The sequence below is a fragment of the Carlito syrichta genome, unplaced genomic scaffold, assembly GCF_000164805.1.
Source record: "Carlito syrichta isolate Samal-C Ts95f unplaced genomic scaffold, Tarsius_syrichta-2.0.1 Scaffold308101, whole genome shotgun sequence".
In the NCBI taxonomy this organism is placed as follows: Eukaryota; Metazoa; Chordata; class Mammalia; order Primates; family Tarsiidae; genus Carlito; species Carlito syrichta.
In genome coordinates this window covers 169,139-195,835 of record NW_007252197.1, presented here as the reverse complement: position 1 = coordinate 195,835, position 26,697 = coordinate 169,139, and the positions used below count along the sequence as shown (strand labels likewise).

Genomic DNA, 26,697 nt, shown 5'->3' with positions numbered 1-26,697 from the left:
GGGCTCAGGAGATCCTTCTACCTCAGTCTCCTGGGTATCTGGGACTACAGGTGTGTGCCACCATGTCCAGCTTATTTTTTTGATGATTATTATTATTATTATTTGGTAGAGACAGGTTCTCACTATGTTGCCCAGGCTGGTTTCGAATTCCTGGGCTCAAGTGATCCTTCTGTCTCAGACTTAATACTGGGATTACAGGCATGAGCCACTACACTGGGCTGTGTGCCTGGGGATGTCTTAGTGGTAGATGTTGACTACTGTTATCACCATCACCTTTATCTCTCCCATCTGGATGGAACTTTACAGGTTGCAAAGCATTTCCTTTTACTTCATTTTATCCTCTAGGTGCAGTAAAGTTTTTATGGGCTATTTTTACAGATGGGAGACTGAGTCTGGAAGCATCCCCTCCTCGGACATGGAACCTGTCAGCCCATCCATGCCTACCTGGACAGCCAGCTGAAGGAGACAGTTGTACCCTGTGCTCACAGATATGATACAATGTATTTCCTGGGCTCTGACAACTTTGCACTAGCCCTCAGCTTCCTGTTCAGAGTTCGTGCTTACCTGTCTGTGGTCCCCATTGACTGTGATCCTCCCAAGAGTCGAGACTGTCCTCTTTCAGCGTCCCCTGACCTGGCAATGTACCTGACTTGGGTAGAAGTGTGGATGATCCTTGAACATTAGCATGCCATCCTCTCCACCTCCCTCCCCCACTTTGCCTCAGCCCCCATCTTCCTCCTCCTCCCTCAGTGGACCATGACAGAGTGACATGTGGCAGCTCAGAGCCCAGCTTCTGGGGTGAGGCCAACTCTGACTCTACCATTCACTGCCTTACTCTCCACATCTCTACAACGGGAATCAGAGAGAGGGAAATCTTTGAGTCCAGAGTTGGCACAAAATAGGCAACTAATAAATAACGCGTCTTTAAATATTTATGAGGATGATTTGCCCTAGGACATGATGTAAGGCATAGTAACTTGATCTTAAACAGTAAGTGGGTCTCCATCGCCCTCTCCTGGCTGGGTGGGGTGTCTCCATCTCCACTCCCCCAATCCTATGGAATGCAAACCCCCACCCCATCCCTACCCCAAGTACCTGCAGCAGGTGGCTTCCTGGGCTTTGGAGTGGGGCCAGAAGTCCAGGCAGTCCCGGCGCTCAGGTGTCAGATTTACACAAGCTTGGCACTTTGTGAGTGCTTGGGAGACATCAACCCCTGCTCTGGCCACCAATGCTGTCACTCCTCCCATCTTTGGGCCTCAGCCTCCCATCTAACATGGAGGTTGCACAGCTGGCCCATGGGGGACCAAGGCAGAGCTCAAAGAGTGTCTGTTCCCACCGTCTCTGCGGCTCCTTGGGACACATCCAGGGGACTGTCCCCCCAGGACAATGCCAGCACCCAGCCAGCCCAGAGGAAGGCCCACATTCCGAAGTCCCAGGCACTGTCACAGCACAAGTCCAAGGTCAGTTCCATGGGAAGGAGACAGCTGCTCCTGGAGAGTGGACGTTGTCCTGACCTGCCCTCAGAAAGCTTGCACTGAGAATCCAGGTCTGGAATATACATGGCACTATGACCTCGACCGAGGCATTTAGAGCCCATTGCAGATGTATGAAAGAAAGCTACTGAGCAGGGAGCACTTATCTCAATGCCCCAGATAATTCTGGGAGCACATTGCCCCCTCTCTGCAGTGGCACCAAGCCTTTATCCAGATCCCCCAAAGGGTCTCCGCCCATGCAGGATGGGTGCTGCCAGTCCTAGGAGCCAGGCTTGCTTCTGCTTCCTTCTGCCAGACCTCGGTCCAGCAGTTCCCATTCCTGAGCTGCCTCTGTCTGTGGTTGGGGGTCACTGCATCCCTAAGTGAAGATGCTCTATATGCCCCACTAGCTGGCTGGTCCCCAGGAAAGTCTTGCACCCACTGATCCAGACAGCAAGGGCTCCTTTAGCAAGACCAGGGCCGCATGCCCCAGAGCACCCACAAACTGGCCACACATGCACACCCTTCAGACTTTGTAGCTGTTTTTATTATTAATATTATCTTCTCCTTTAAGCATCCCTTTAAGGGTGAAATGAAATCCAACCATTTACAGAGAAAATGATTTCAGAATGTACATATTGATTTTCCCTTACAAAAAAAATAATACTATTATTATTGGTGTCCTTAAATTATCCATTTCCCAGGGGCCTGCCTTTGGCAGGGGCAAGTCCTGCCTCCCCACCCCGATTGTCCCCTTTGCCCCCAGGCTCTCCTACACTGCCCCTGGGAACTGATGTGACCCGTGGGTGGACAGGGCTGGCCGCACTCCCTGGATGCTTGGCACAGACAGGCCTTCTTGGGTCTAGAGGTCGTGGGCCACTGGTTTCCGCAGAGAAAAGTCTGGATATGGCGACAGGGCAGCAGTGTGCTGGCATTCACAGTTTGGTTTCCCTCATATTGGAGAGTGGCCCTGGGCTTCCCTGCCCCCCAAATTCCCAGTGTATATTGTGATAATATGTGAGACTCTCCACTCCCATGCCCTGGCCCCCACCCCGACCACTGTCCTCTCCACCCACGGCCTCCACTTGCAGTGTGAACTGACCCTGCTCCACCAGGTCTGAGAGGGAAGCCGGGCCTGGCAGGGCTAGCTTCTCCCACCTTCCCTTACCTGTGAGCTAGTGCACTGGAGCGAACCCTACCAGCCTGAGAAGGGGGCATCCCCATAGCACCTGAGCATGCCAGGGGCATGGGGTGAGGAAGCTATTAGGAGGGAGGTCCCGGGCTGGGCCTCAGGCATGATTCAGGAGCCCCAAGACTGCCTGTCCATAGGGTGCAGCCTGGCCTGGTTGACCCAGAACCCCTCAGCCTCAAGAGGAAACAGGAAGGCTGCTGTGACTTCAAAGGAGGGGTGCCATCGAGAAGCATCCCCGAGATGGGAGTGAGAATGGGGCCACAGAGCCCCTCAGCCTGCTTCATCCTGCCCACCAGAGGGTGCTCCGAAGTCAGCTCCGAGGTCAGCTCCCCACACCACACCCGCACCAGGCACTGCTCCCCATAGAACTGTGGCATGGAGATACCCTCCTCTCCTGGCCCATCAGGAAACTCCTAATAAGACATCTAGAAAGAGCCGCACTGGAAGGGACGGGAAGGGCTGGGCGGGAGGATGTGGGTGGGGCCGAGAGGGGCTGGGTAGGTAGTGGGCTCCCAGCTGCATAGCCCTCAGGTTGGGAGGATTCTCATTCCTCAGACTGAAAGACAGACAGACAGACGGACTCTGTATCCCCTTCTGCCTTGCCTTCTGGGCTCCCCAAGGGCTTTCTGCCCTGGTCATCTTGGAGAGCTGCAGGAGGTGTGGCCACAGGCTCTACAGGCCCCAGGGAAGAGGACGCCTGGGTCAAGCCTCCCACATCCACACACAAGCACATATTTACAGGGACACATCAATACAGACATGTACAAATACACACCAAGCATGCACCCATGCCCATAAATATACACGCACACGCACAAACATGTACCATTCCTCAGGCAGACTGCAAACTGGCATCACTGGGTGACATCCGAGGGGGGTGAGGGGGTGTCTCCCCTTCCCACACGGCTGCAGGCTCCCCCAGCACCACTGCGCCCCGGCGGCCCTGGGCTTCCCAGTGAGAGGAGCAGGAGCAGGTTGTTCCAGCAGCTCTGACATGAGAGCAGGATCTGACAACTGAGATAGTCATTTCGACCCCCTCCCCCTCTGCCAGAGATGCTGCTTGTCCCCACATCCATTCTCTTTTCCTTTATTAATAAGAGAATCCCCAAGTTTAGGCTGGGCACATGGCAGCCCAGCTGCAGACGACACTTCCCAGGTTCTCTTGTAGCTGCTTGTGGCCATGTGACTGAGTGCTGGCCAAAGAGGCCATCAGAAGTGCTTGCCATCTCTGGCTCATACCCTGAACAGGAAAGGGGTGTGTCCCCCTTGTCTATCTCCACTTCCCCCAGGTTTGGGTGCACACAGGATGGTGGGGTCCAGAGCAGCCACTCTGTACCCAGAACTAGAAGGTGCGTACGAAGGAAGCAGAGCTGTCCCACTTGCTCTGGACCAGCTCCCTCTAACAATTTAATTCGAAACAAGCTTCTGTTTTGCTTAAACCACTGTATTTCAGGGTCTCTTAATTGTAGCAGCTTCAAATCTACTCCAACAAACACATCGCCCCACACGAGGCAAACTACAAGGAACAGGATGACACACAACTGGCCTTAACGTCCCTTCTTGGGCCCAGGACAGCCTCATGGCCCCTTCCTGGCACCTAGCCAGCCCCAAGGAGAGGCACAACAGTGATGGCACCTGGGATGGTGGACAGCTGGCGCAGTGGGTGCCAGAGCGGGGAGTGATGGGAAGGGAGAGGTGGATCAATGTAGAAGCCTCCTGTCAGTCTTCTCTCCTCTCCCAACCCTGGGTCGCCTATAACTGGACTCCTGGCCTTGCAAAGACTGAGCGGGAAGCCAAGACAGCAATATAAAAAGTAAGAAGGGGCCGGGTGCAGTGGTCCACACCTGTAATCCCAGCACTTTGGGAGGCTGAGGTGGGAGAATCACTTGAGCATAGGAGTTCGAGACCAGCCTGGGCAATATAGTGAGATGTCTCTATAAAAAATTTAAAAATTAGCCAGGCGTGGTGGCACACACCTGTAGTCCCAGCTACTTGGGAGACTGAGGTGGGAAGATCACCTGAACCCAGGAGGTCAAGGCTGCAGTGAGCCATGATGGTGCCAAGTGCACTCTAGTCTGGGTGACAGAGAGACCCCAACTAAAAAAAAATTAAAAAAAGAAAAGTAAGGAGGAATGTCAGGGTCGAGTTGGAACCAAAAGGAAGACTCCCCAGGGTTTCCCAAGCCCCATGCCTCAGTCAGCTCATGAGGGCTGAGGAGCACAGAGACAGATACAGGCCTCTCCATGCAGTGGTGGCCTGTCCTTTGGGGGCAGGGGCTGGAGTTCTCTCCCTCTGGCCCAGCACTTCTGACAACACTACAAAACACCCATCAGCACTCCCTCTCAGCTGGATGTCATCTCCCATCCCTCCTTCCTAGGTGTTCCCTTCCTCCTGGACCCAAATGCATCTATTTACAGAGCCCAGACCCTCCTGGCATGCCCATGTCCCACTGCTAGTCCAAAGCCCCAGGATGCAAAAGGGTGGGCTACTCCCTAGCCAGGCTGCACCCCCATGGGCTGCCCTGTTGAGCTTCTGCAGGTTCCCTTCCCCCGTCCCCCTCCCCCGCCCCTCCCTTGCTACCTGGTGACCACCATGCACTCCAGTGGCACCTCCTGGCCACAGCGCTCTTGGCAGCTGAAAGGGCTGGGCTGTGCGGATGTCACGGCCCGCTTCCCTTTCCTGACAGGACAGATATTTTCTGAGTTCACAGTCCTGACCTTTGACTCACAAGGGCTTGTGTAGGGAAACCCACCCCCGCCCCTCACTCCTGGTCCTCTTAAGAACCACCACACCAGGCAGAAGAAGGCAGGAAGGTATTACCAGGGGCAGCCACCACCCCAGCTGCCACACACCCTATGAGATCATGCAGCCTTAGCCTTCAGCCACGTCCAACCTTCCTCCAGCGGGTGGTCTTCCCTCGGGACCCCTGTTCCGCCGCCTGCCAGCGGCTGTGCTCTTGGGCTCCTGATAGGGGTTGTCTAGCAGGTAGCGGAACTGGTTGTAGTTCTTGAGCAGGTACTTAGGGGCATACATGTGTTCGCTGGGGTCGGCGGGCGGGTATTCCTGCTGCGTGCCGTCAAACCAGCCCCCGGTGCGGATCAAGCTCCGGATGTACTTGAGGTCCCGCTTGTCCTCATAGTCACCCCAGCGGGGGAAGTCGCCGTTCTGGGCAGACACCAGCTTGAAGTAGATGCCCTCGGGCGTGAAGCACCAGGAACAGTGCCAGCCCGCGAAGTGCAGGGGGCTGCCCAGCGACCACTGCACCAGGATGTGGCCAGTGCGGTTCTCGTACTGCCTGAAGTTGGGCATGGTATAGTACTGGCGGCGACGCAGGCGGATGCCATCAAGCCCGTACACGGCCTGCAGCATGTCCACCGTGCAGCCCGACACCACCTCCAGGGTGCCCGGCTGCTTCCAGAAGAAGCCGTAGAGCGACTTGCGCATGTGGAAGGCGAAGGGCTCGGTCCAGCCGTCGTAGAGCTTGAGGAAGAGGACGCCGTCGCGGGCCGGGATCTCGTCGGCATCGTCAATGATGAAGACGTCGTCCGGCCGCAGGTTGCGCAGGCGCGAGATGCCGTCCTGGGTGAGGAAGGGGCGCAGGTAGTCGTCGGCGATCCAGCCGTCCTGCCGGCCGCCCGGCGGGAAGTGGTCCAGGAAGACATACAGCACCTTGTGGCGGATGTACTCGAAGGTGCCGTTGGTCAGCCTCTCCCGGAACTTGAGCGGCCGCGGCTCCCCGTAGGCCGTGAAGTTGGACTCGCACACCACGAAGGCGTCCACCACGTCGCCCAGCTCGTGGAAGCGCACGGCCAGCAGGTCGAACTCGTGGTTGATGTTGATGGCGTTGATGACGCGGCGTGGCACCTCCCGGGGCACCAGCCGCTCCTTGGTGGGCAGGTTGGAGTACTGCACCACGGTGGGCACGCCACAGCTGGGCCCGTGCCAGCCCGGCAGGCACACACACTCCACCCACTTGCGCCGTGCGCCCCGGGCCCCCGTGCGCTCCCGGGTGCTCAGCAGGTACCTCGGCGGGCGCCGGGCGGTGGAGCCGTTGGCCCCCTCGGGCTTCTCCTCGGGCCGCCCCGGGGGCGGCTTCTCCAGCATCTTGGTCCCGGGTTTGAAGCAGACACCTCCGGCTTTGGTGCGCACGAAATACTCGGTGGTGTCCTCCGGCAGCACAAAGTCCACCCGGTGGAGTTCCTCGGCCGCCTTGCTGGGCGACAGAGGCTGGAGCAAAGGTGAGTGGGAGTAGAGGGGGGTGCGCAGCAGGTCGGAGCCCCCTGGTTCGGGGCTGGCCTGGGGCGTGACCGGGGCATTGTTCCAGAAGAAGCTGGACACCAAGTTAGGGCTGAGGGACGCCAGTTCTCGGGGGAACGTGACATAGGACAGGGTCTTGAAGAAGTGCAGGAAGGAGATGAGGCACAGGCCGGCCATACAGAACATGAGAAAGAGCTTGTAGCGTCTCATCTTCATCCTGGGAAAGAGGGAGACAGCACAGGGTCAGGGCGGCCTGAGGCTCTTCTAGGAAGAGGCCCCAAAGGCCACTGCTGCCACCGTGTTTGCGATCATCCTGGCCAATGCTTGGTGCTCCTGCATGGAGACAACTCTTCGTACCCAGGCCCATGGAAGCCCCCAGCATCGAGGAAACCCCCAGCATCGAGGAAACCCCCTGCTCCCACAGCCCTTCCCCTGAGAGACCACCAGGCCACCGCAATCCCCCTTTTCAGCCAGCTCCTCCACCTGGCCCTCCCCACCCTAACTGTACCAGCTGCATTCCCAGGCTTGCCTGCTGGAGCAGATGCAGCCTGGGGAAAGGTCAGCCAGGAGTGCAGGCCCTGCCTGGAGGCTCCATGCCCCAAGGAACAGGAGAGTAGGCTGCCAGCTGTCCCTGTGGGGTCCCGCCTTCGCACGGCCCCAGGGTCCTGTTCTGGCCCTGCCCTCCCAGGCAGTGTCCCGCTTCTGCACTGCCCTAGGGTGCTGTTCTTGTCCCTCCCTTCCTTCTTTTTTGCAGACACTGACAAACCTTTTGAATCCTTTTTAAAAATTTTTAAAATTTGAATCAGTGTCTCTGTCACCCACGACTCATTGCAGCCTCCAACCTCCTGGACTCAGCTGATCTTTCTGCCTCAGCCTCCTGAGTAGCTGAGACTTCACGTGCAGGCTGCCACGCCCAGCTAAATTTTTTTTTTTTTTTTTGTAGTGACGAGGTCTCACTATGTTGCCGAGGCTGATCTTGAACTCCTGGGCTCAAGCAATCCTCCCACCTCAGCCTCCCAAAGTGCTGCTAGGATTACAAGTGTGGGCCACTGCATCCAGCCTTGAATACTTTTTTACTGAAAAAATTCACAGGTCTCAAGGAAACACACTTAATTCTAATGTATTTAAAGAATAAAATAAGTCTGGGTGTGGCGGCTCACACCTATAATCCCAGCACTTTGGGAGGCTGAGGTGAGAGGATTGTCCGAGTCCACAGGTTCGAGACCAGCCTGAGCAACTTGGTGAGACCTCACCTCTACAATAAATCAAGAAAAAGAGCCGAGCGTGGTGGCGCATGCCTGTAGCCTGTAGTTCCAGTTACTTGGAAGGCTGAGGCTGAAGGATCACCTGAGTCCAACAGGTCGAGGTTACAGTGGCCGTGAGCATGCCACTGTACTCCAGCTTGGGCAACAGAGACTCCAACTCAAAAAAAAAAGAATAAAATAAAGTAAAAGTTCCCTTCCTTACCCCATTCCCCATACTAGACTGGTTTCTAGCATAAACAACTTGGAAATATCGCTGGTTTTATACACAATTTTTCTGTATTTATTTATTTATTTATACAAATGAAGAAAGTGAGGCTTAGCGAGGTGAACAGAAGTGGGATGTGATTTGGAGGTCTGTGTAACTCCAAAGGAAAAAATAGTGCTTAGCCCAGGAAAGAGATTAAATATTTTTCATAAATATTATCATCTTGGATACAAAGTCTAACCAAGTTGTTTTTCTCAATGAAAGGTTTAAAAGATTTTCCTATCAGTAGAAATAAATCTACCAGCTCCTTTGAAATCCCACAGAATATTACATGGTTATTTTGAATGAATCACTCTCTATGCATGAGTGATTCGTGATGTAACCATTTGCTATTCATTAATTTATTTTTTTGTAGAGATGGGGTCTCACTATGAGGCCCGGACTGGCCTTGAACTCCTGGCCTCAAGTGGTTCTCCTGTCTCAGCCTGCCAAAGTGCTGGGATTACAGATGTGAGCCACCACGCCTGGCCTGCTATTCATTTATACAGTTTAATTTATCAATTAGTTTATGCCTGTGGAATGGAGATGCTTGTATATTCTTTTTCTCTCTCACTTAAATAAACTTTGAATTTTAGAATATTTGTAGATCAGAAAAGCTGCAAAGATAGTACCGAGGAACCCTCACACGCCTCATCCTATTATTAACATACCACCTTGATGCATCTGTCACAGTCAGGAAACTGACACTGACATGTCACCATTAACCAAAACCCACACTGTTTGGACATCCTATTTATGAATGAGCTTGTGCCATGACAGAGCACTTCTGACTGCAGCCATCCACTCATGTCATCCCTGAGTCCAGGCAGAGGCACGGGTGGGCCAGGAAGTTACCCCCTTGACCAGTAAAAAAGCCGGGTGAGGCTGCGTGGACTAGTGACTTGCCTGGAGGGACCCACTGAGGCACCGAAGAGGCTGGCCTTGGCATCTGGCACCATCTTCCTACCCAGAACATTCTTCCTCTTAAAATGTTCCTCTTGGAAGGAGGCTTCTCCTTCTCTGACTTCTTTTTTTTTTTTGAGTTGGAGTCTCACTCTGTCGCCCAGACTGGAGTGCAGTGGCCGCTCCCGGCCACCGCAGCCTCGACCTGCTGGGCTCTGGCGATCCTTCCACCTCAGCCTTGCAAGTAGCTGGAACTACAGGCGCAGGCTACCACGCCCGGCTGATTTTTTGATTTATTGTAGAGATGAAGTCTCGCCAACTTGCCCAGGCGGGTCTCGAACCCGCAGGCTCAGGCAATCCACTCACCTCGGCCTCCCAAACTGTGGGATTACAGGCTGAGCCATTGAGCCCGGCTTCCTTCTCTGACTTCTGCTAAATATCTCTTGTTCCTTCTCTGGGTCATTTGGGTGTCTTCCTGTCATACTCTCCCCTCATCTCTTCACTCGGGGGACAACAGGGTGGAGTGGAAAGATACGCACTTGGCTTCAAACTACCGTGACCCTCTGAACCGCAGTTTCTACATCTGTGAAACGGGTACAGAGTTTCCCAGGGTGCAGCTTTTTGTCCCTTTCAATGCTCAAGGCTGGAAGCCCCAACATAACTTTCTCTAAGCTACATGGTCATAAATCACAGAATCATTAAATATTTGATAAAAACGCATGTTAAAGACCATCTCCTCCAACCCTTGCATTTTATAGAGGAGGAAACCAGGACCTGGGGACTCCAGGGACCTGTTCAAAGTTACAGAGCTGGGTGTGAACTAGTGACGCAGGGCTCCTGCACAGTGCCCCTCATGGCCCCACTAGGGGCGGGTTCCTGAACGAGCTGGCGAGGAACAGTCGAGCTGCTAACCCTGAAGGTCAGAACAGTACTTGTACTATTGGTTCCCACCTCCTCCAGTTTAAGCAGAGCCCACTGCAGGCAAGTAGGACAAGGCGGGGTGGGGAATGAGGCCTGACCTCCACTAAATGGCAGCTGTCCCTGGCAGGGGTAGGGGTGGAAGGAAGGGAGGGAGAGGCTGCTCCTTGGCGACATTTTGAAGTGGGTCTTCTGGGTTCCTGTCTCCACAGGGCTGGATTCTAGTCCTGGTCTGGCAAAATAAGACTAGTTGGACCAGGCCAGCAGGGTGAGCAGAAGGGCAAAAGGAGTAGGCCCAATAAAGGCCTGGGGGTGGGGTGGGGGGAGGTGGCTCAAGCCTGTAATCTCAGCACCTTGGGAGACCAAGGCGGGAGGACTGCTTGAGCCCAGGAGTTTGAGACCGGCCTAGGCAGCATAGCAAGACCCTGTCTCTACAAAAAAATTTAAAAATAAGCTGGGCATGGTGGTGTGCTTCTGTAGTCCTCACTATTCAGGAGGCTGAGGCAGAAGTCACCTGAGCCCAGGAGGTCGAGGCTGTGGTGAGTCACAATCATGCCACTACACTCTAGCCTGGGCAACAGAGTGAGACCCTGACTCAATTAAAAGAAAAGAAGGAGCCGGGCTCGGTGGCTCAGCCTGTAATCCCGCACCTTTGGGAGGCTGAGGTGAGTGGATTGCCTGAGCCCGCGGGTTTGAGAACCGCCTGCGCAACTTGGCGAGACCTCATCTTTACAATAAATCAAAAATTAGCCGGGTGTGGTAGTGCACGCCTGCAGTTCCAGCTACTTGGAAGGCTGAGGCGGAAGGATCACTGGAGCCCAGCAGGTCGAGGCTGCGGTGGCCGGGAGCGCTGAATATCTTGCACCTGAGTGTGTTTTCCTTATCACTCAGACTGCTAGGAGTCTCAAAAGTGCACAGTGGTGGGCCCAGAGCAAATTAATAGCATTGCACAAACCACATTTCTAGGATTCCTTCACTTGCAGCTGCATATAGTTTTTTCTTTTTCTTTTTTTTTTTGCGTTGGAGTGTCACTCTGTCACCCAGACTGGAGTGCAGTAGCTGCTCCCGGCCACCGCAGCCTCGACCTGCTGGGCTCCGGCAATCCTTCCGCCTCAGCCTTCTAAGTAGTTGGAACTACAGGCACGCGCTACCACGCCTGGCTAATTTTTTATTTATTGTAGAGATGAGGTCTCGCCAAGTTGCCCAGGCGGGTCTCGAACCCGCAGGCTCAGGCAATCCACTCACCTCAGCCTCCCAAAGGCACGGGATTACAGGCTGAGCCACCGAGCCCGGCTGCGTATAGTTTTTTCAACCCTTATCCTTTTCAGCCTGATTCCTTCTTATCTTCACATTTTTTGACTGAGACATCACACAAACAAAATAGAACGAATATGCATTGGCTCTTGGGTCTAATTTAAATCTCTCAGTCACCCTGGAAGGTCACTGTAACTACCCCGCAGTTAAAGATAAATGGGGAAACTGAGACTCAGAAAGATGACAAGACTCCCCAAAGGACATCAAGAAGGTGACCGAGTCAGGACTTGAACTTAAGTTCTGGTTCCCTAGCCCCTCTCCTTCATTACAACGGAGACCGCCATATCCCTGCACAGCACAGGCAGCCCCAGCTGTGGGCTAAAGTCATGGACCCAAGCTTGGCCCCCGTGGGGCCCAGGCAAGTGGTTCTCTGAGGACAAACCCTCTCCAGGTCCTTCCTGCTGCTGAGACATGCAGGTTCCATTACAAAGCTTGAGCAAGAAGCCATCAGAAACAAAACTGTCACAGATGCTTCCATAGCAGCCACACTGTCTTGAGCATATCACACACATGACCTTGCTGAATCATCCCAACACAAAGCAAGTGCCTTTCTCATCCTCACTTTACTGATGAGGAAACTGAAGTCAGAGAGATGATATAACTTGCACAGTGTCACCCAATTAGTAAGGATCATACTCGACTCTGCAGGGTCAACAACGGAATCCCATCCTGCCCTGAGCCCCTTCCGTGTGCCAAGTTCAACCCAAGTGGGGTGACAGGGGCCCCACGAGGAGTCCTCCTGTGACCAGGGGCAGCCACCATTGCACTGGACCCACACGGCATCCCACAGGGCACTCGCCTAACCCACGTTACTCTTTCGCCCAGCTACCATGGATGGAGAGCCCGCTGTGTGCCAGGCACTGTAGTAGGCACTGGGAACAGGAGGGGATAAAACGGACCGACCCCTGCATGGACCCTATGCAGGGCTGAGCAGGGTAAGGGGACTGGAGTCAACTGCAAATAACTGAGTCAGATAACTCTGCACATTAGAGTCATGCTCTGGAGAAGGACAGAGGTGTACAGGACAGGAGGGTAGTGGTCCAGACAGGCCATGGAGAAGGTACACTGGAGCAAAGGTTCCACATCAGTGAGGGCACTAGGGAAGAATGTTCCGGGCAGAAGGAACAGCCGGTGCTCAGGCAACTGTGTATGCACAAGTGAGGAACAGCAAGGAGGGTGGGACAGGGAGAGGGGACACGGGGCAGGCAAGGGACAGGCCCAGGTCACACAGGGCCTGGGACCCCAGTTAGAAATGTGGATTTTGTTGGTGGATTCAGAGCCTGGGAGAGCAGTGACTTGACCTTGGTCCGAACAACTCTCACTGGCTGCTCTGCTGAGGACAGACCATCACCTCAAGGGCAGCGCAAGCAGAACTGGAGGCCACTGCACTGTCCGTGTGAGAGTCGGGGTGGCTTCGGCCTGGGTGGTGGGGCACAATGTGGCCAGATTGGGCTGGATTTGCTGGTGAGCTGGACGGGAAGTGTGAGCTGGCATCAAACCCAGTAGCCTGGTCGCTGGAAGGACAGACTAGCCTTTGGCTGGGGTGGAGGAAGCCAGCCCTACACCACCATGTGCAGCTGGGAAATGGTAGAGCTGGGACCTGCATACAGCATCAGTCCCTGCAGAGTGTCGCTGTAACCATTATTTCTCTTCCTGCAGACATCAACACTGAGGCCAAGTGTGAACACATCCAAGGTCACACAGCCAGCTAACAACAGAGCCTGTTGTTAAACTTGGTCTCTGGATCCAAACCTCAGGACCTTTCTGCAGCATGCTGTCTGGAAGCTTCACACGATGGATGGGGTGGGCAATACTTTGTGTCTGTGGTCTCTCTGTGGGCTCGGGGAGTAGGAGTTGGGTGGGGGCATTGTCCAGGCCACTATGTCACTTCCATCCCGTTTCATATGGTGCACTTGGTTTGAGCCCCTCCAGGAACTCAGGACCCCGGGCACAGTGGTCAGGACCTACCTGGAGAAGCCAGTTTAGCTGAGGAAGCACAGGGGGCCCCCATGGGCTGGGCCGCCGCCCTCTGAGGCCGAGATAGGCGCTCGCTGAGGATAAACCCTCCCCAGGTCCTTCCTGCTGCGAGGCTGATCTCTGGTAGCTCAGAGTCCATACTCCAGACCTTACTCAGTTCAATAAAATTCATCTAGTATTTCTTAGATGCCTGCTCTGTGCCCAGATCGGCCTCCCTGGAACCAAAGCGCCTCTGCCCAAGCCAGAGCCCATTCTGAACTCTCCCAGCCTCTCCTTGACTCCTCAGACAGCACGGAGCCATCATCTTTTGGTTTCTATGGCCACTGTGAACCAAAGCAGCCACTTAGCCTCTCTCAGCCTTAACTCCTCCACGGAGAAAATGGGGGTCATTATCCCTGCCCGCTTCCAGTGAGAACCAGAAAGCCCCATCCACAGCCTCATCCCTGCCCCTTTCAACACCAGCCACTGGGCTTGTTTCCCCTTGACATGTCTGCCCAGCTGGAATACAAGCTTCCTGGAGCAGAGAAATGTACACAGCAGGTGCCCAGTGAGACCGCCCTACCGTGTCCTGGACCTCCCAACGTGCTCACCATCACTTCCATATGCACAGCCAGCCAGTTCAGATCCCTGTCCTGCCACTCCTGTGTGGCCTTGGGCAGGTCAATCTCTATTCTGCATCTGTTCTCCCATCGATAAAGTTAGGGTTCAATAAAAATTACACAAAGTGCCCAGCATACAGGAAGCACTCAATAAGCACTAGCTAGAAGAGAGAGTCTTCAGGTGGGGGGCATAGCAAAGGGGCAGAAGTGAGCCCCAGGAAGGGTCTCAGCCCGGGTGGGCGCTGTCCTGTCTCTGAGCAACATGGAGCCTGAACCTGCTGAGGGAGGGAGGGGGTCATGGGCTAGGAAACCACCCTTCCCAGGGCTCCAGGAAGAGGAAGGCCTGTGGCTCCCTGAGAGACCCCCAGAAAGACCCTTCCCCCACTCCCATCAGAAACCCTGTGAGTTGCACCCAGCCCCAGGGTCTTCTGAGCAGAAGTGGGAGGGATGGGCCAGGTGCTTCCCACTAGCCAGGTAATCCTGGATGGGGAGGCCGAGGCTGACCCAGGACAGCAGCGGAACTCAAGCCGGGGCAGATATTCCTCCCCTCCCTCTTCTCAGTTCTCCCTTCTCTTCTTCCTATCCCCTTTCTCTAGCCCCTGCTTGGAAGCCTGTGGGGTGAGAGGGAAGCTGAAGAGCCCAAACTCCATGATCCAGCCAGAGGGTCCTGGCCAGAGAGAAGAGAGGTGCTTGCTGGAGGCCTCAGGCTGTGGCTAGTAGGGCTGGCCAAGCTGGCAGCAGCTTCCTAGTTGCAGACACACTGACAGCTGTCACCGGGATGACGGAGGCTCCCGCGGAGCTCTCCGAGGTCCTGAGCTTGCCTGCGCTGACCAGGGTCCTAGCTCAGACTGGAGGTGCCCTTGGCTGGCCTCACCCTGGCCCCTGCCAGCCTTACTCTGTGGTTCTGCGGGCGCACATCCTGACGGCCACTTTCCCTGTCCGCCACCTTCTGGCCCCTTCCCTGCCTGCCTGCAGCGACGCCTTCTCACTAAGTGTCCTCAGCTCTGGGACAGCCACTGGCACTCAATTCCTACAGTGAGGAGAAGGGGGCAGCTGTCACCGTAGTATCCAGCAGCAGGTGGGCCTGAAACCTAGTGAGCACTCAGGGCATTCTTGGAATGTCCATGAGGGGAGACTTGGAGACCACCAGGCATACCCTCAGTCTCCACTCCAGGGCAGAAAAGGGCCCCTCCACAACCCCTAGCCTGGGAATAACTTAGGGTGCACCCTCACCACCTCTCCAGGAGTTAGTTCACCTGCTTGAAAGGGCGACTTGGCTCGGAGTTGAAGTCCGCCTTCCTGTGCCCACCTCCCACTCCACCCCAGTTGCCCCCTCTCACCCCAGGACTCTGCCACCCCCAAGAGGAAGCAGGAGGAGCATCTCTGCAGCAAATTCTGCCATGTCCAGTGGTTCCCAAAGCACAGGGTAGGCTGTGACGGCCAGATCTGAACACTGCCTGTGACTCTGACGAGTTACTCTGCCTCCCCATGCCTCAGTTTCCCCTCTGCATAAAATGGAGGCTTAACAGTCCCTGTCTCACAGGGTTGTTGTGAGGATAGAACGAGTTAGCCCATGCAGAGGACTGGGAAACACACCTAGGCATATGACAGACGCGTAGTAAGCGCTGGCCTCTGTTGTTACTGGGAGTCTAGAGGATTTTATTTGAATCCCAGCACTGTGACTTACTAGCTCTGTGCCCTTAGGCAAGTTACTTAGCCTCTCTGATTTTTAGTCTTCACAGAGGTAAAAGGAAGACGCCATCCTCTCTTTTGCAATCCTGTGGGAGATCAGATTGAGCCATGGTGTCAACACATCCTGCGTGGAGCCTGGCACTTGTGAGTTGTTCTATAAATGCAGGGTTTTTTCTTTCCTTCCATTTGGGTTTTCTGCCAGATGAGCAATTGCAGACAACCTCGCTGAACATGACAGGCCTGGCTCCTGGCCGGCTTTGTTACCTGCGGCAAAGGTAACAAAGGTACCTCTGTTAAGGCCCAAAGGTGGCTGGGCCAACTGAAAGGCTGCTTGCCACTAACCAGTACCCACCAGCCTACAGGGCATTTCTTGGAGCCTAATCAGGTTGTCAGGATCTGAGGCCAGACCCGCAGAAAGCCAGAGCCCCACGGGGTTTCCAGATGCCTCCCCAAGTCCAAAGGGCCCTGGAATAGGAGTCCTGTCCAGGCTTCCACCCAGGCCAGGGCCCCTGCCAGCGCACAGCTGGCCTCCACTGTCAGTTCTTGCCCAGCTTCCCTGGAGCTTCCGCTGCTGGCCCAGTTCCTTCATGAGGCAGAGCAGAGCACGTCAGCGTCTCAGGGATCAGAAGACAACGGCCACCTCCCCTGGGACTCAGTAAGGGTCCTTCTGACTTGAGGTTTCACGATTGCATATGGAGTGACAGGCAGAGGTGGTAACAGAATGTGACAGATCTTGGAGTTCTGGCAAGACATGAGAAACAACAGATGCTGCACGCACCCTTTCAACTCTCGCCATCTTACCCGTTCCTTTGATTGATGTCCGTCAGGCATAGCTGTGCAAGTGGCAAGCCTGCACACAGTGGCACTCCACACCAACATGTTATCCACGCTACCAGTGGATACTTGCTGAGACCCTGCTGATGCCAGGCACTGCCACTGCAAGCCCCAGAGGAATCAGGGGCTGATTTGTGGGACCACCCTGGGATGCAGGTGTGTGTGCCTCCACCATGCAGGCAAGGCACTGGTGGCCTCGAGAAGTCAAGCTACTCACTCAGCCACACACAGCTGATGAGAAGGAAACAGATGGCACTGGACTCCCCGAGCACCCTGCGGTAGCTGACAGGTGGCCCTGAGCCTCAGAGGGGCTACAGATCTGGGTGTTCTGTCCTAGGCTAAACACAAATGGCCTAGCCCAGAGAATGTCTAGGGTACCACAAGACCCAGTCCCCAGGAATCCTGTTCTCCCAGCAGTCCTAGAGGGAAGGAGTCCACTCCGGGGACGAGGCCTGGTCTCGGACTCCATCTTCCTGGGTGGCCAGAGTCTTCCAAATCCTGCTCACTATGGGACAGGTGGGACAGTTACTGCTGTGCCCATCCACGGATGAAGAAACCAAGGCCCAGAGAGGAAAGACAGAGCTATGCTGGGAGTTCTTGGAGCAGCCAGGCAGTGCTCAGGGAAGGCAGGGTGCCCCGGGTCCTAGAATAACCACCTTCCCTGGGCACGAGAGCCTGAGCCTCACAAAGTCAGCCCCACTCTGTCTGCTGACTCAGCTCCAGGGTGGAGGCCTCGACGAAGGCCCTCTGTCCGACACCCACCCCCAGAAGCCCTCTCCATGGTGACTCTGCCCCTCCCTCACAATCAGCCCTGTCCATCCATCCTCCCTCCCCATTCCAAATCCATCGCTGTTCAGCAGATCCCAGCCCCCTGCGGGCTGCCTGAGAACTTTCCCACAGAAGGGTTGGCAAGTGCCTGGGAAAGTTGGTTCCCAAGGCTGGGACCTGCCTCCGCTAGGACTCTGCCCCTCCCGGCACTGGTCATTCGTCCACCCATGACATCAGTTTCTGGTCCCCAGAGGCCCATTCAGAGTGTCCTCTCTCTCTTCTCCCCCCCCCTTTTAACAGATGGGGGTCTCACTATGTTACTCAGGCTGGATTCAAACTCCTAGGCTCAAGCAATCTTCCCACCACAGCCTCCCAAGTAGCTGGGACCAGAGGCACAGGCCACTGGACCTGGCTCTTCCAGAATATTCTACTGGACAGCCCTGGAGGCTAAACAGATGAACCATGCTCAGGCACCCACCAATAGGGTAAATGTGCTCCGAAGCCTTCAGTGGCTCCCACCGTCCAGCAATGAGATTTAAGGCCATGGAGCCCCCTGCCCTGCCTTGCCTTATTCATGGTAGCAATGATGGTTATCACTTGTCGTATGTTTAATAAGTGTCACGCATCAACTCGGGGTTTTATATACACTTTGCTGCACAGTCGTCCTAGGGGGTAGGAATTACTATTCCGTTTTACAGAGAAGAAAACCGACAGAGGATAAAGCGTGTAGACCACTCTGCCCTCCTGTACAAGCTCGCCTTTCTCCAGGGCCTGAGCTGCACACAGCCTCCACCTGAGAGGGGTGGGGTGGGGAGAGAAGAGGCTAGCCTCAGGCCCAGGCCTCTAAGCCCCTGAGTATAGTGAACCCTGAGGAGGCTCAGCCTTCAGTGCCGTCCATTCCGAACATTCTGCCATGGTGGGAACATTCTAGGCCTGTGCAGCCATCCATTACAACAGCCACTAGCCACGGGTGGCTTCTAAGCACTTGAAACTGACTGTGGTGACTGAGAAGTTAATTTATAATTTTACTTATTTATTTAAGAGACAGGGCCTCACTCTGTCGCCCAAGCTGAAGGGCAGCGGCGCGATCATAGCTCACTGTAGCCTCAACAACCTCCTGGGTTCAAGCAATCCTCAGCCTCTTGAGTAGCTGGGACTTCAGGCATGTGCCACCTCGCCTGGTTTAATTTAATTTTTAACAACCACATGCTCTAGCAGCTACTGCATTGGACCCTGTAGGTTTAGACAGAACAGGAAGAACGGGAGGCAGGAAGACAGCAGCGTCTAGGACACCAGCCCCGCCAGAGTGATGGGACCGGATGCAGGAGGCGGAGGCCAGATGCAAATGCGGCGAGGAGTGGACACCCACGGGGACAGCCAGCCCTGGAGCTGGGGCGAGGGAGCAGCCCAGGGCTGTCCAGCCTGGGAGACAGCAGTGATGAAGAGCCAGGGAGCGGGATGGTGGTGAGCTGATGACACAGTCCCAGCAGAGTGGGGCTCATGAAACACTGGTGACTGTGGGGCGGGGGATGCAGCTCTGGAGTGGGAGGCACTGGGGGTGGGGCTGAAGGCAGGACCTGTGGAAAGTGTGGGAGGAGGAGCCACAGAGGAGATGCAGGCGCTGGGTGGTCAGCAGTGTCCCATGCGCAGTGAGCCCAGGGAGGAGCCTGTGCATGCAGCCAGGGGTCTACAGGGTCAGGAGGGATCAGGCGAGGGTGGGGGCGGTTGGGTGGGGGCTTCGGTTCTGCACAGAAGCAGCCTGAGGTGGTGTTCAGACCCTGCAGCCAGACTGCCAGGGGTTCCCCATTCCCCTGGGCCTGAGTTTCCTCATCAGTCAAATGGGGATATGAAGGTGTTCATGTCACAGGGCTGTGGTAAGGATTCCCTGGAACAGCGTCTGGCAGAGCAAGCACCAGGTGAGTGTGGCATTTGGCAAGAGAGCTGTGGTATTACAGGAGGGAAGCAGGAGCACCCAGAGGAGGGGGCATACTTGGCCTAAGGGAACAGCAGGCAGAGGGAACAACGCACTCCACACAGAAAGCTTGCTCCATGGGCACTAAAGGACAGCTGCTTCCCAGTCAAGTCCCTGAAACTCCCCCGTGGTTCCCCTGGAACCGGAGGGGGAGGTGGAGTGAAGGAGGAGCTAAAATGGACACAACACCAGCCTGGGCAACATAGCGAGACTTTATCTTCACAAAAAAAGTAAAAAAACTGGCTGGGCTTAATGACGTGCACCTGTATTCCCAACTACTCAGGAGGCTGAGGCAAGAGGATCGCCTGGGCCCAGGAGATCAAGGCTGCAGAGCCCTGATCATGCCTCTGCACTACTCCAGCCTGGGCAGCAGAGTGAGACCCTGACTCAAAAACAAAACAATACATTTGTATACCTAACTCTGAATTGTACCCCACATATATAAAATAAATTAAAAAAAAAAAAAGACAAAGCCCAAGGACCTGCCCTCCAAAAACAAAACCAAGAAGACGCTCTGACCCTGCCCCAAAAAAAAAAAAAAAAAAAAAAGATGCTCTCTCAGCTTCTCAGTTATATACACTGAGTTTCTTATAAGATTTGTTTGGGGAAAAACTTACACAGTAAACAAAAGTCTGACAAACCCTACTGTGACTCCAACCCTCACTCCACAGGCAAGGGGCCTGAGGCCCAGAGAAGGACAGTGGCTTGTCCAAGGCCACACAGCAAGCAGAACTCATGCTCTGGCTTCCAGAGACTGACCCCAGAGGGGCCTGGGGCAGGGATGGGGCTCAAGCTCTGTTCTTGAGCCTCCAGCCCGGGCAGCGAAGGGACCCTGTGAACGCCAGGGGGCAAGGATGGATGTCCTATCCCGGGGCAGTGATGGATGTGCATGGTTCAGAAGGGCCCAAGGGTGCTGACTACCTTGTACACACAAAGCTTGGAATGGAGAGGCACAGGCTTGACCTAAGGGAACAGCATGCAGGCAGAGGGAACAGCCAGGCCAGGAGTGGAAGGACCCTCCCGCGTTAGCAGACATTCAGCGAAAAACGGGGTAAATAAGAGGGCCATGGACAGGTGGAATTCTGAGCTCAAAGCTCTTTCTCTCTCAGGCTGTTCCTTGTGAGGACAGTCCCCTTCAGCAAGGCTGCACATAACCCTGGACCTGTCTGCTACAGAATTGGGAGGCCGTGGGGTCCCATGGGAGCTGGGCCAGAGTGCAGGGAAGGTGAGAGGGTCAGGGGGTGTGAGCTGCAGTCGGGATGCTAGTGCTGCTGCCTGGCCTGGGCCGGGCAGAGAGGGCGGGTCAGCCTCCAGGCTTGGAGCTGGGGTGCAGCAGGAGCAAGCAGGGTGGCCAGGTGTCGCGCAGCCCAGTTCAGAAGAGGGAACAGAGAGCAAACAAGAAAACTGGTCAGTAGTGGATGTCAGGCATCAGGGGGCCTGCTGAGGAAAGGACATTTCGGCCAAGACCCCTGGTGGAGAAGAAGCCACCACGCAGAGTGGGGGACAGCCCTCCTGGCACCAAGGCCAAATGTCAGGACCCCCAGAGGCATGGTGGCAGTGTGGCAGATCAGGGTGTATAGGTTGAGTCAGATGAGGGGCTCATGGAGTCTCAAGGGTGTGGTGAAGATACTCTCCAGCTCTTCAGGGGCTGGTTGGGCAGAAGCCTGGGCACTCTTATCCCGGTGGGCACCCCCGTCTCAGCCACCACCCCCATGAGCTAGATGCCATGACCAGGCAGGGTGGGCAGGTTTGGGGAACAGTGGGCCCAGAACATTTCTTCTAGGAGACGGTGCCTCCTCCGCCTCCAAGCTCCCGTTCCTCCTTTGTCATGGTGCTGGCACTTGGGAATGTGCCCTGGTGACAGTTGCTGTGAGCTACTCGCCTGGCTTCATTCACCCCACAGACACAGAGGGCTGAGGGACCTGCCAGAGACTGGCAGCAGGCAAGTGGCAGGAGCAGGGTACACACCCACCCCGCCACCTTGGGGGCTCCTCACTCCGGGTTTCCGGCTGCTGGCTTCAGCATTGCCCAAGGTGAGGATTCCTTTCTCCCCTACCATCACCAGGACTCCATGGACCTGCTGTTTAGGGGTCACATCCTCCCTGGCTTCGGTAGGCGACTTGACCAGTCAGCTGCTCGGCCCCACCACCACTCTGCAAGGCTTGGTTGCAGTGATTTTTTTTTTTTTTTTGGGTCAGAGTCTCACTCTGTCACCCAGGCTAGAGTGCAGTGGCAGGCTGACGGCCACAGCAGCCTCGACCTGCTGGGCTCAAGCGACCCTTCCGCCTCAGCCTTCCTAGTAGCTGGAACTATAGGCCTGCGCCATCACACCGGGCTAATTTTTTTCTTTATTGTAGAGATGAGGTCTTGCCAAGTTACCCAGGCTGGTCTCAAACCCATGGGCTCACCTCAGCCTCCCAAAGTGCTAGGATTATAGGCGTGAGCCATCGTGCCTGGCCTGCAGTGATTTAAAAACCGTATTTCACAAAGCCCAAAGTCCCCTGAAGGGTCACGGGGGCCCCAGGACAGCCCTCTCACCCCCACCCGACTCCAACAGGAAGGGTCACCCTGGACTGTGCCCTGTGTTGGGGTCTCCAGCAGCTTGAAAGGGGCTCTTCCACCAAAAAGTCAGGAAACCTCCGAAGTGAGGCCTGGACTTCAGGAGGCTCCAGGGACCTGGCTTCTGCCCTGTACTGCAGACCCCAGCCCCAACCTCCTCTGGAGGTTGTCCCCCACCCTGCCCCCATAAGCCTGGAGAGACATTTCCTGTTTGCTTGTCTGCAACCCCTTCAAGGTTCTCCTGTGGCCAGCCTGGCATCAATCTGGCCTCTGTCTCATCATGCCGGCCCATCTCCCTCCAGGCTGCCCTCCTGGCCCACACCCTCCTCCCCTCCCCCTCTGTCCCCTTCCTGCCTCATTGTTTTTCCCTAGCCCTGATCACAGGAACTCAGAAACCGGGAATCAGAGAGGAACAATGCAGGTTCCGTGTGGACTCCACCATGCATCCGCAGTACCTGCATTTCTGTTTGTTTGCTGACTGCCTGACACTGGCCTCCAGCTAGCCTGGCCTGGCCACCGGCCTGGGGGTGCCCAAACCCCTGTGTCCACACCTTCCCCCAAGGCTATAGTCACATAGGGGGTGCTATGGTCTGAATGAATTCCCCAGAGTTCAGGTGCTAGAAAACAATCCCCAGTGCAGCGGTGTTGAGAGGCAGGACCTGTAAGAGGCCACGGTGGTGTTGAGAGGCAGGACCTCTAAGAGGTGACTAGGTCATGAAGGCTCCACCCCATCAATGGATTCATGTTATTGTGGGAGTAGGTTCATTATTACGGGACTGGGCTCCTGATAAAAGCAAGAGGTCGGCCCCTCCCCATCTCTCATTTGTGGGTGCTTTCCCCCTCCCACCCTACCATATGGGAATCACACCACACAAAGGCCCTCGCCAGATGCAAGCCCCTTGATCTTGGACTTCCCAGTCTCTAGAACTATGAGAAATACATTTCTGTACGTTTTAAACTATGCAGCCGGGGTCAGTGGCTCAACCTGTAAAACCTTGGGAGGCCGAGGTGAGTGGACCGCCTGAGTCCGCGGGTTCGAGACCAGCCCGAGCAACTTGGTGAGACCTTGTCTCTACAATAAAATTTAAAAATAGCCGGGTACGGTAGCGCATGTCTGTAGTTCCAGCTACTCGGCAGGCTGAGGCGGAAGGATCGCTGGAGCCCAGAAGGTTGCCACTGGAGTGGCTGTGAGTGTGCATGCCACTGCACTCCAGCCTGGGCAAAGGAATGAGACTCCAACTCAAATAATAATAATCATAAATAAACTACCCAAGCCCAGATATTCTGTGATAGCAGCAAACCCAGGACTAAGATGGGAAAAGAAAGGAGTGCATGTCAGAGACCTCCTGCAAGTTGCCCTCGGACAGCTGTGCTAAGTACTTTAGCTGTTCTCTAATTCTGTCCTGACATCAACTTCGCACTGTGGTTTTACAGAGGAGGAAACTGAGGTTCAAAGAGTCAAGCCTGGGCACTCCTTGTAAGTGGTGGCATTGACCCTACCCTGCAGCCTGTATTCCCCACCACTCCACCCGCTTTGGCTGCCTGCCCACCCGCCCGAGGCCCTGCAGGCCATTGCTGTCACCCTCCCCTCACCTGACCTGTACCTGTCCGTAAGTAAGGCACTTACGTGTCTCATCCCAGCTGCCCCTGGTGTGCTCCCAACTCTGCACCTGGCTTTTATGGCTCTGTGGCAGCTGTTTCTTCCCTGGAAACTGTCCCCCTCCTCCCCAGGCCAGCACCGATGTCAGTTAGGTGACTACACGGGAACTGACCTTGGCCAGCCAGGTGCCAGCCCTGCCCTCTATCTGTGCTGATTTCCTGGCTCCAGCTCTTCCTGGCTGAGCTGCCTCGGACTTTGGGCCTCAGTCTCCTCATTCGTGAAACAGGTAACCAAGCAGCAGTGAGAGGCAGCTCCACACTCCTGGAGCCACTCCTAGGTGCCAGGATAGGGGGAGGTGGGGCACCCTTGGTTTTACAGGTGAAGAGCTTGTCAGGGCTGAGCGCCAAGTAAACTGTGTGTCTATCTCCTTTTGAGCCTTGTTCCACTTCTCTCTGGGCAGAGGGTCCTCTCAAACTGTGCCCTAACTCTCAAGGGGGCGCTGGACATGGATGGGAAACCAAGGCGTACAGCACATGCAGAAGAGTTTAGAGAGCAGCTGTCTGGGGGTGGGATCCATTGTCTCCACCACAGCAGGGGACAGGGACAGAGAGGCAGCCAGGGGACCGAAGCCCATGTCGCCTCTCCTGCAAGTGGGCCCAGACTCCCCTCCCTTGTAAGGTTGGCGAGAGTTAGCCGCCCCATAAGTGGAAGGCTGGATTCTGTGTGGTTGACCGTGTGTGAGAAACTAGGGGGCCCAGAGGAGACCACCAAACAGTTACCATACTGCTGGCTCCAAGTCCAGGAACTCACCCACAGCAAGGCACTCATTCCCCGGTGGTAAGAGTTACCATCTCCAGCCTCCTCCTGGGTGGAGATGTAAGTCAGGCCTGGCCCAGAAGAAGGCTGAGCCCAGAGCTCCTGAGCTGGGGAAGTGGGGGCGGGAAGGAATACAGCGCTGCATTGAGACCTTTGCACATGATGTCTCACGCTCCAGTGCTCCATATTCTGGGGTCTCCTTTCCCCCCTCCTTCATGCCTTAGCTTAGCCCTTGTCTCCTCTGCAGGGTATCCTCAACCCCAGCCTGCTCAGCCCCTGGGTGTCCCCCACCCTGCCCCCATAAGCCTGGAGAGACATTTCCTGTTTGCTTGTCTGCAACCCCTTCAAGGTTCCCCGATGACTCGCAGAGAACATCACACAATAAACATCCAGTGAATCTATGAATGAATGAATGGTGTGTCTGTGGGCAGGCTGCTCTGCTTCTGTGCCTCAGTGTCTCCATCTGTCAGCCAGCACCTGCCTTGTAGGGCTGCTCAGAGGCCTGAGTGGACAGAAGCATGGAGAGGACGCCCAGAGCGTGCGTTGGGGGCAGGAGGCAGGGAGTGCTTCCCGAGGGCACAGGGGCCATCACCTCTGCAGAAGGAGGTTAGCTGGGGTTGATGGCTGGGAGGGGCAGAGTGGGTGGGGGGTGCCAGGAGGGAGAAGAGTGTGAGACCAGAGCAGGGGGGGGCAGTGGGGAGGGGCTGCACAAGCCTGTAATTATTAATTGGGCAGATGATTAATTATTAACAGAGCTTCTGGTAAGGGGAAGGAAATAACACAGCTTCTTTGAATTCACTGATAGGCCTTGGTGGCCAGGCCTTCCACGAAGGCTGACTGGGCCACGCCCCACCCAGGCTTGAAGCTTGGAGTCAACTGAGGACATTCCTGGACCCCCAACTTGGGACCCCCTACCCACCTCCCAGTCATTCAGCCTTCCAGACCCGAATAACCCACCCTGCCCGGTCTGGAGGGGAGAATACAGACCAGCTCTCTCCTGCCTTAGCTTCCACATCTGTGAGATGGGGATCAGAATGCCCACGCCCCCAGGGCTCGCGTGAGATGTCAGCACCTGTAGTCTGAGAGGAGCTGGCTATCACCCGAGAAAAAGCAAGGTCAGAAGGACTGGAACACCTTCTGCTTCCATGAGAGAGGAAGTGCATGTCCGGGCACTCTCAACTGGGTGCTGGGTGAGACGCCCCCACCCGGTCTCTCAGGAGCAGCCACAGCACAGAAATGTAGCTTTCTGGAATTTGGGCTCAAACGGGGCTGGATTCAAATCTTGCCCTTCCTGACCCACCTGTGTGACCCTCAACAGACCATTTCTTTTTTTTTTGAGTTGGAGTCTCACTCTGTCACCCAGACTGGAGTGCAATGGCCGCTCCCGGCACCGCAGCCTTGACCTGCTGGGCTCTGGCGATCCTTCTGCCTCAGCCTTCCGAGTAGCTGGAACTACAGGCGCGCGCTACCACGCCCGGCTGATTTTTTTTTTTGATTTATTGTAGAGATGAGGTCTTGTCAAGTTGCACAGGAGGGTCTCGAACCCGCGGGCTCAGGCAATCCACTCACCTCGGCCTCCCAAAGTGCTGGGATTACAGGCTGAGCCACCGAGCCCGGCCTCAACAGGCCATTTCATATCCCTGGGCCTCGGTGCCACCATCAGCAGAGCAAAGCCATCCCAAACCCATTAGATTAAACGAGATAACATCCAAAGAGCCTTGACACAGACCAGGCCTCTGAGCTGGGGTGTGGTGCCCTCTACACGCAGTCTCACTACGTGCCCTGTGGGGGCGCTGCCAGGCCTGCTGGCACCTCCCTCCCAAGTGCTCCCAGGAGTAACCCCTCTCTGCCTCCACTGCTGCCCCCAGGTTCTCCTCACTGGTCTCCCTCCTGCCTCTGCAGAGTCAGGATCACTGGAAAGTCCCTGTCAGGCCACATCCCCTATTTCAATCCCTCCCCCGGCCCCTTCACGTTCAGAACAAAACCCCAACTCCTCCAGACGGGCCCTGGTCATCTTGCTCCTGCATCTGTACTGACCTCACCTCCCTTGTCCCCCAGGCTCCAGCTATGCTCCCAGCCTTGGCCTGGTCCCACGGTCCTCACACTGGCTGATCCCTCCACCTGGAACACCCCTCCCTCAATCTCTGAATGCCAGCCACCTACTGTCTCTCTGATGTCACCGGTCAGACAGGCCCTCCTGGCCGGCCAGCTTAAGTGGCTGCCCCACTTCCCCCTAAACAAACCCTCTCTCCAGGTCTGGTCCCACAACCCTCACTGCTGTGACGGTTTATCCCATTTCCTTGTTTATGTCTCTC

At 55.6% G+C, this 26,697-nt stretch overlaps 1 protein-coding gene across 1 annotated transcript in view; it reads right to left on the bottom strand.

Moving 5' to 3' along the window:
* Positions 1-4,737: 4,737 nt before the first annotated feature.
* Positions 4,738-26,697, bottom strand: part of LOC103267307 (TGF-beta-activated kinase 1 and MAP3K7-binding protein 1) — a 94,256-nt gene continuing 72,296 nt past the window's right edge. The window contains exon 11 of the mRNA XM_008064904.2: positions 4,738-7,138. Coding sequence (XP_008063095.1) covers positions 5,536-7,138 — 1,603 coding nt within the window. The 3' untranslated portion in view covers positions 4,738-5,535. The remainder of the gene's footprint in view (positions 7,139-26,697) is intronic.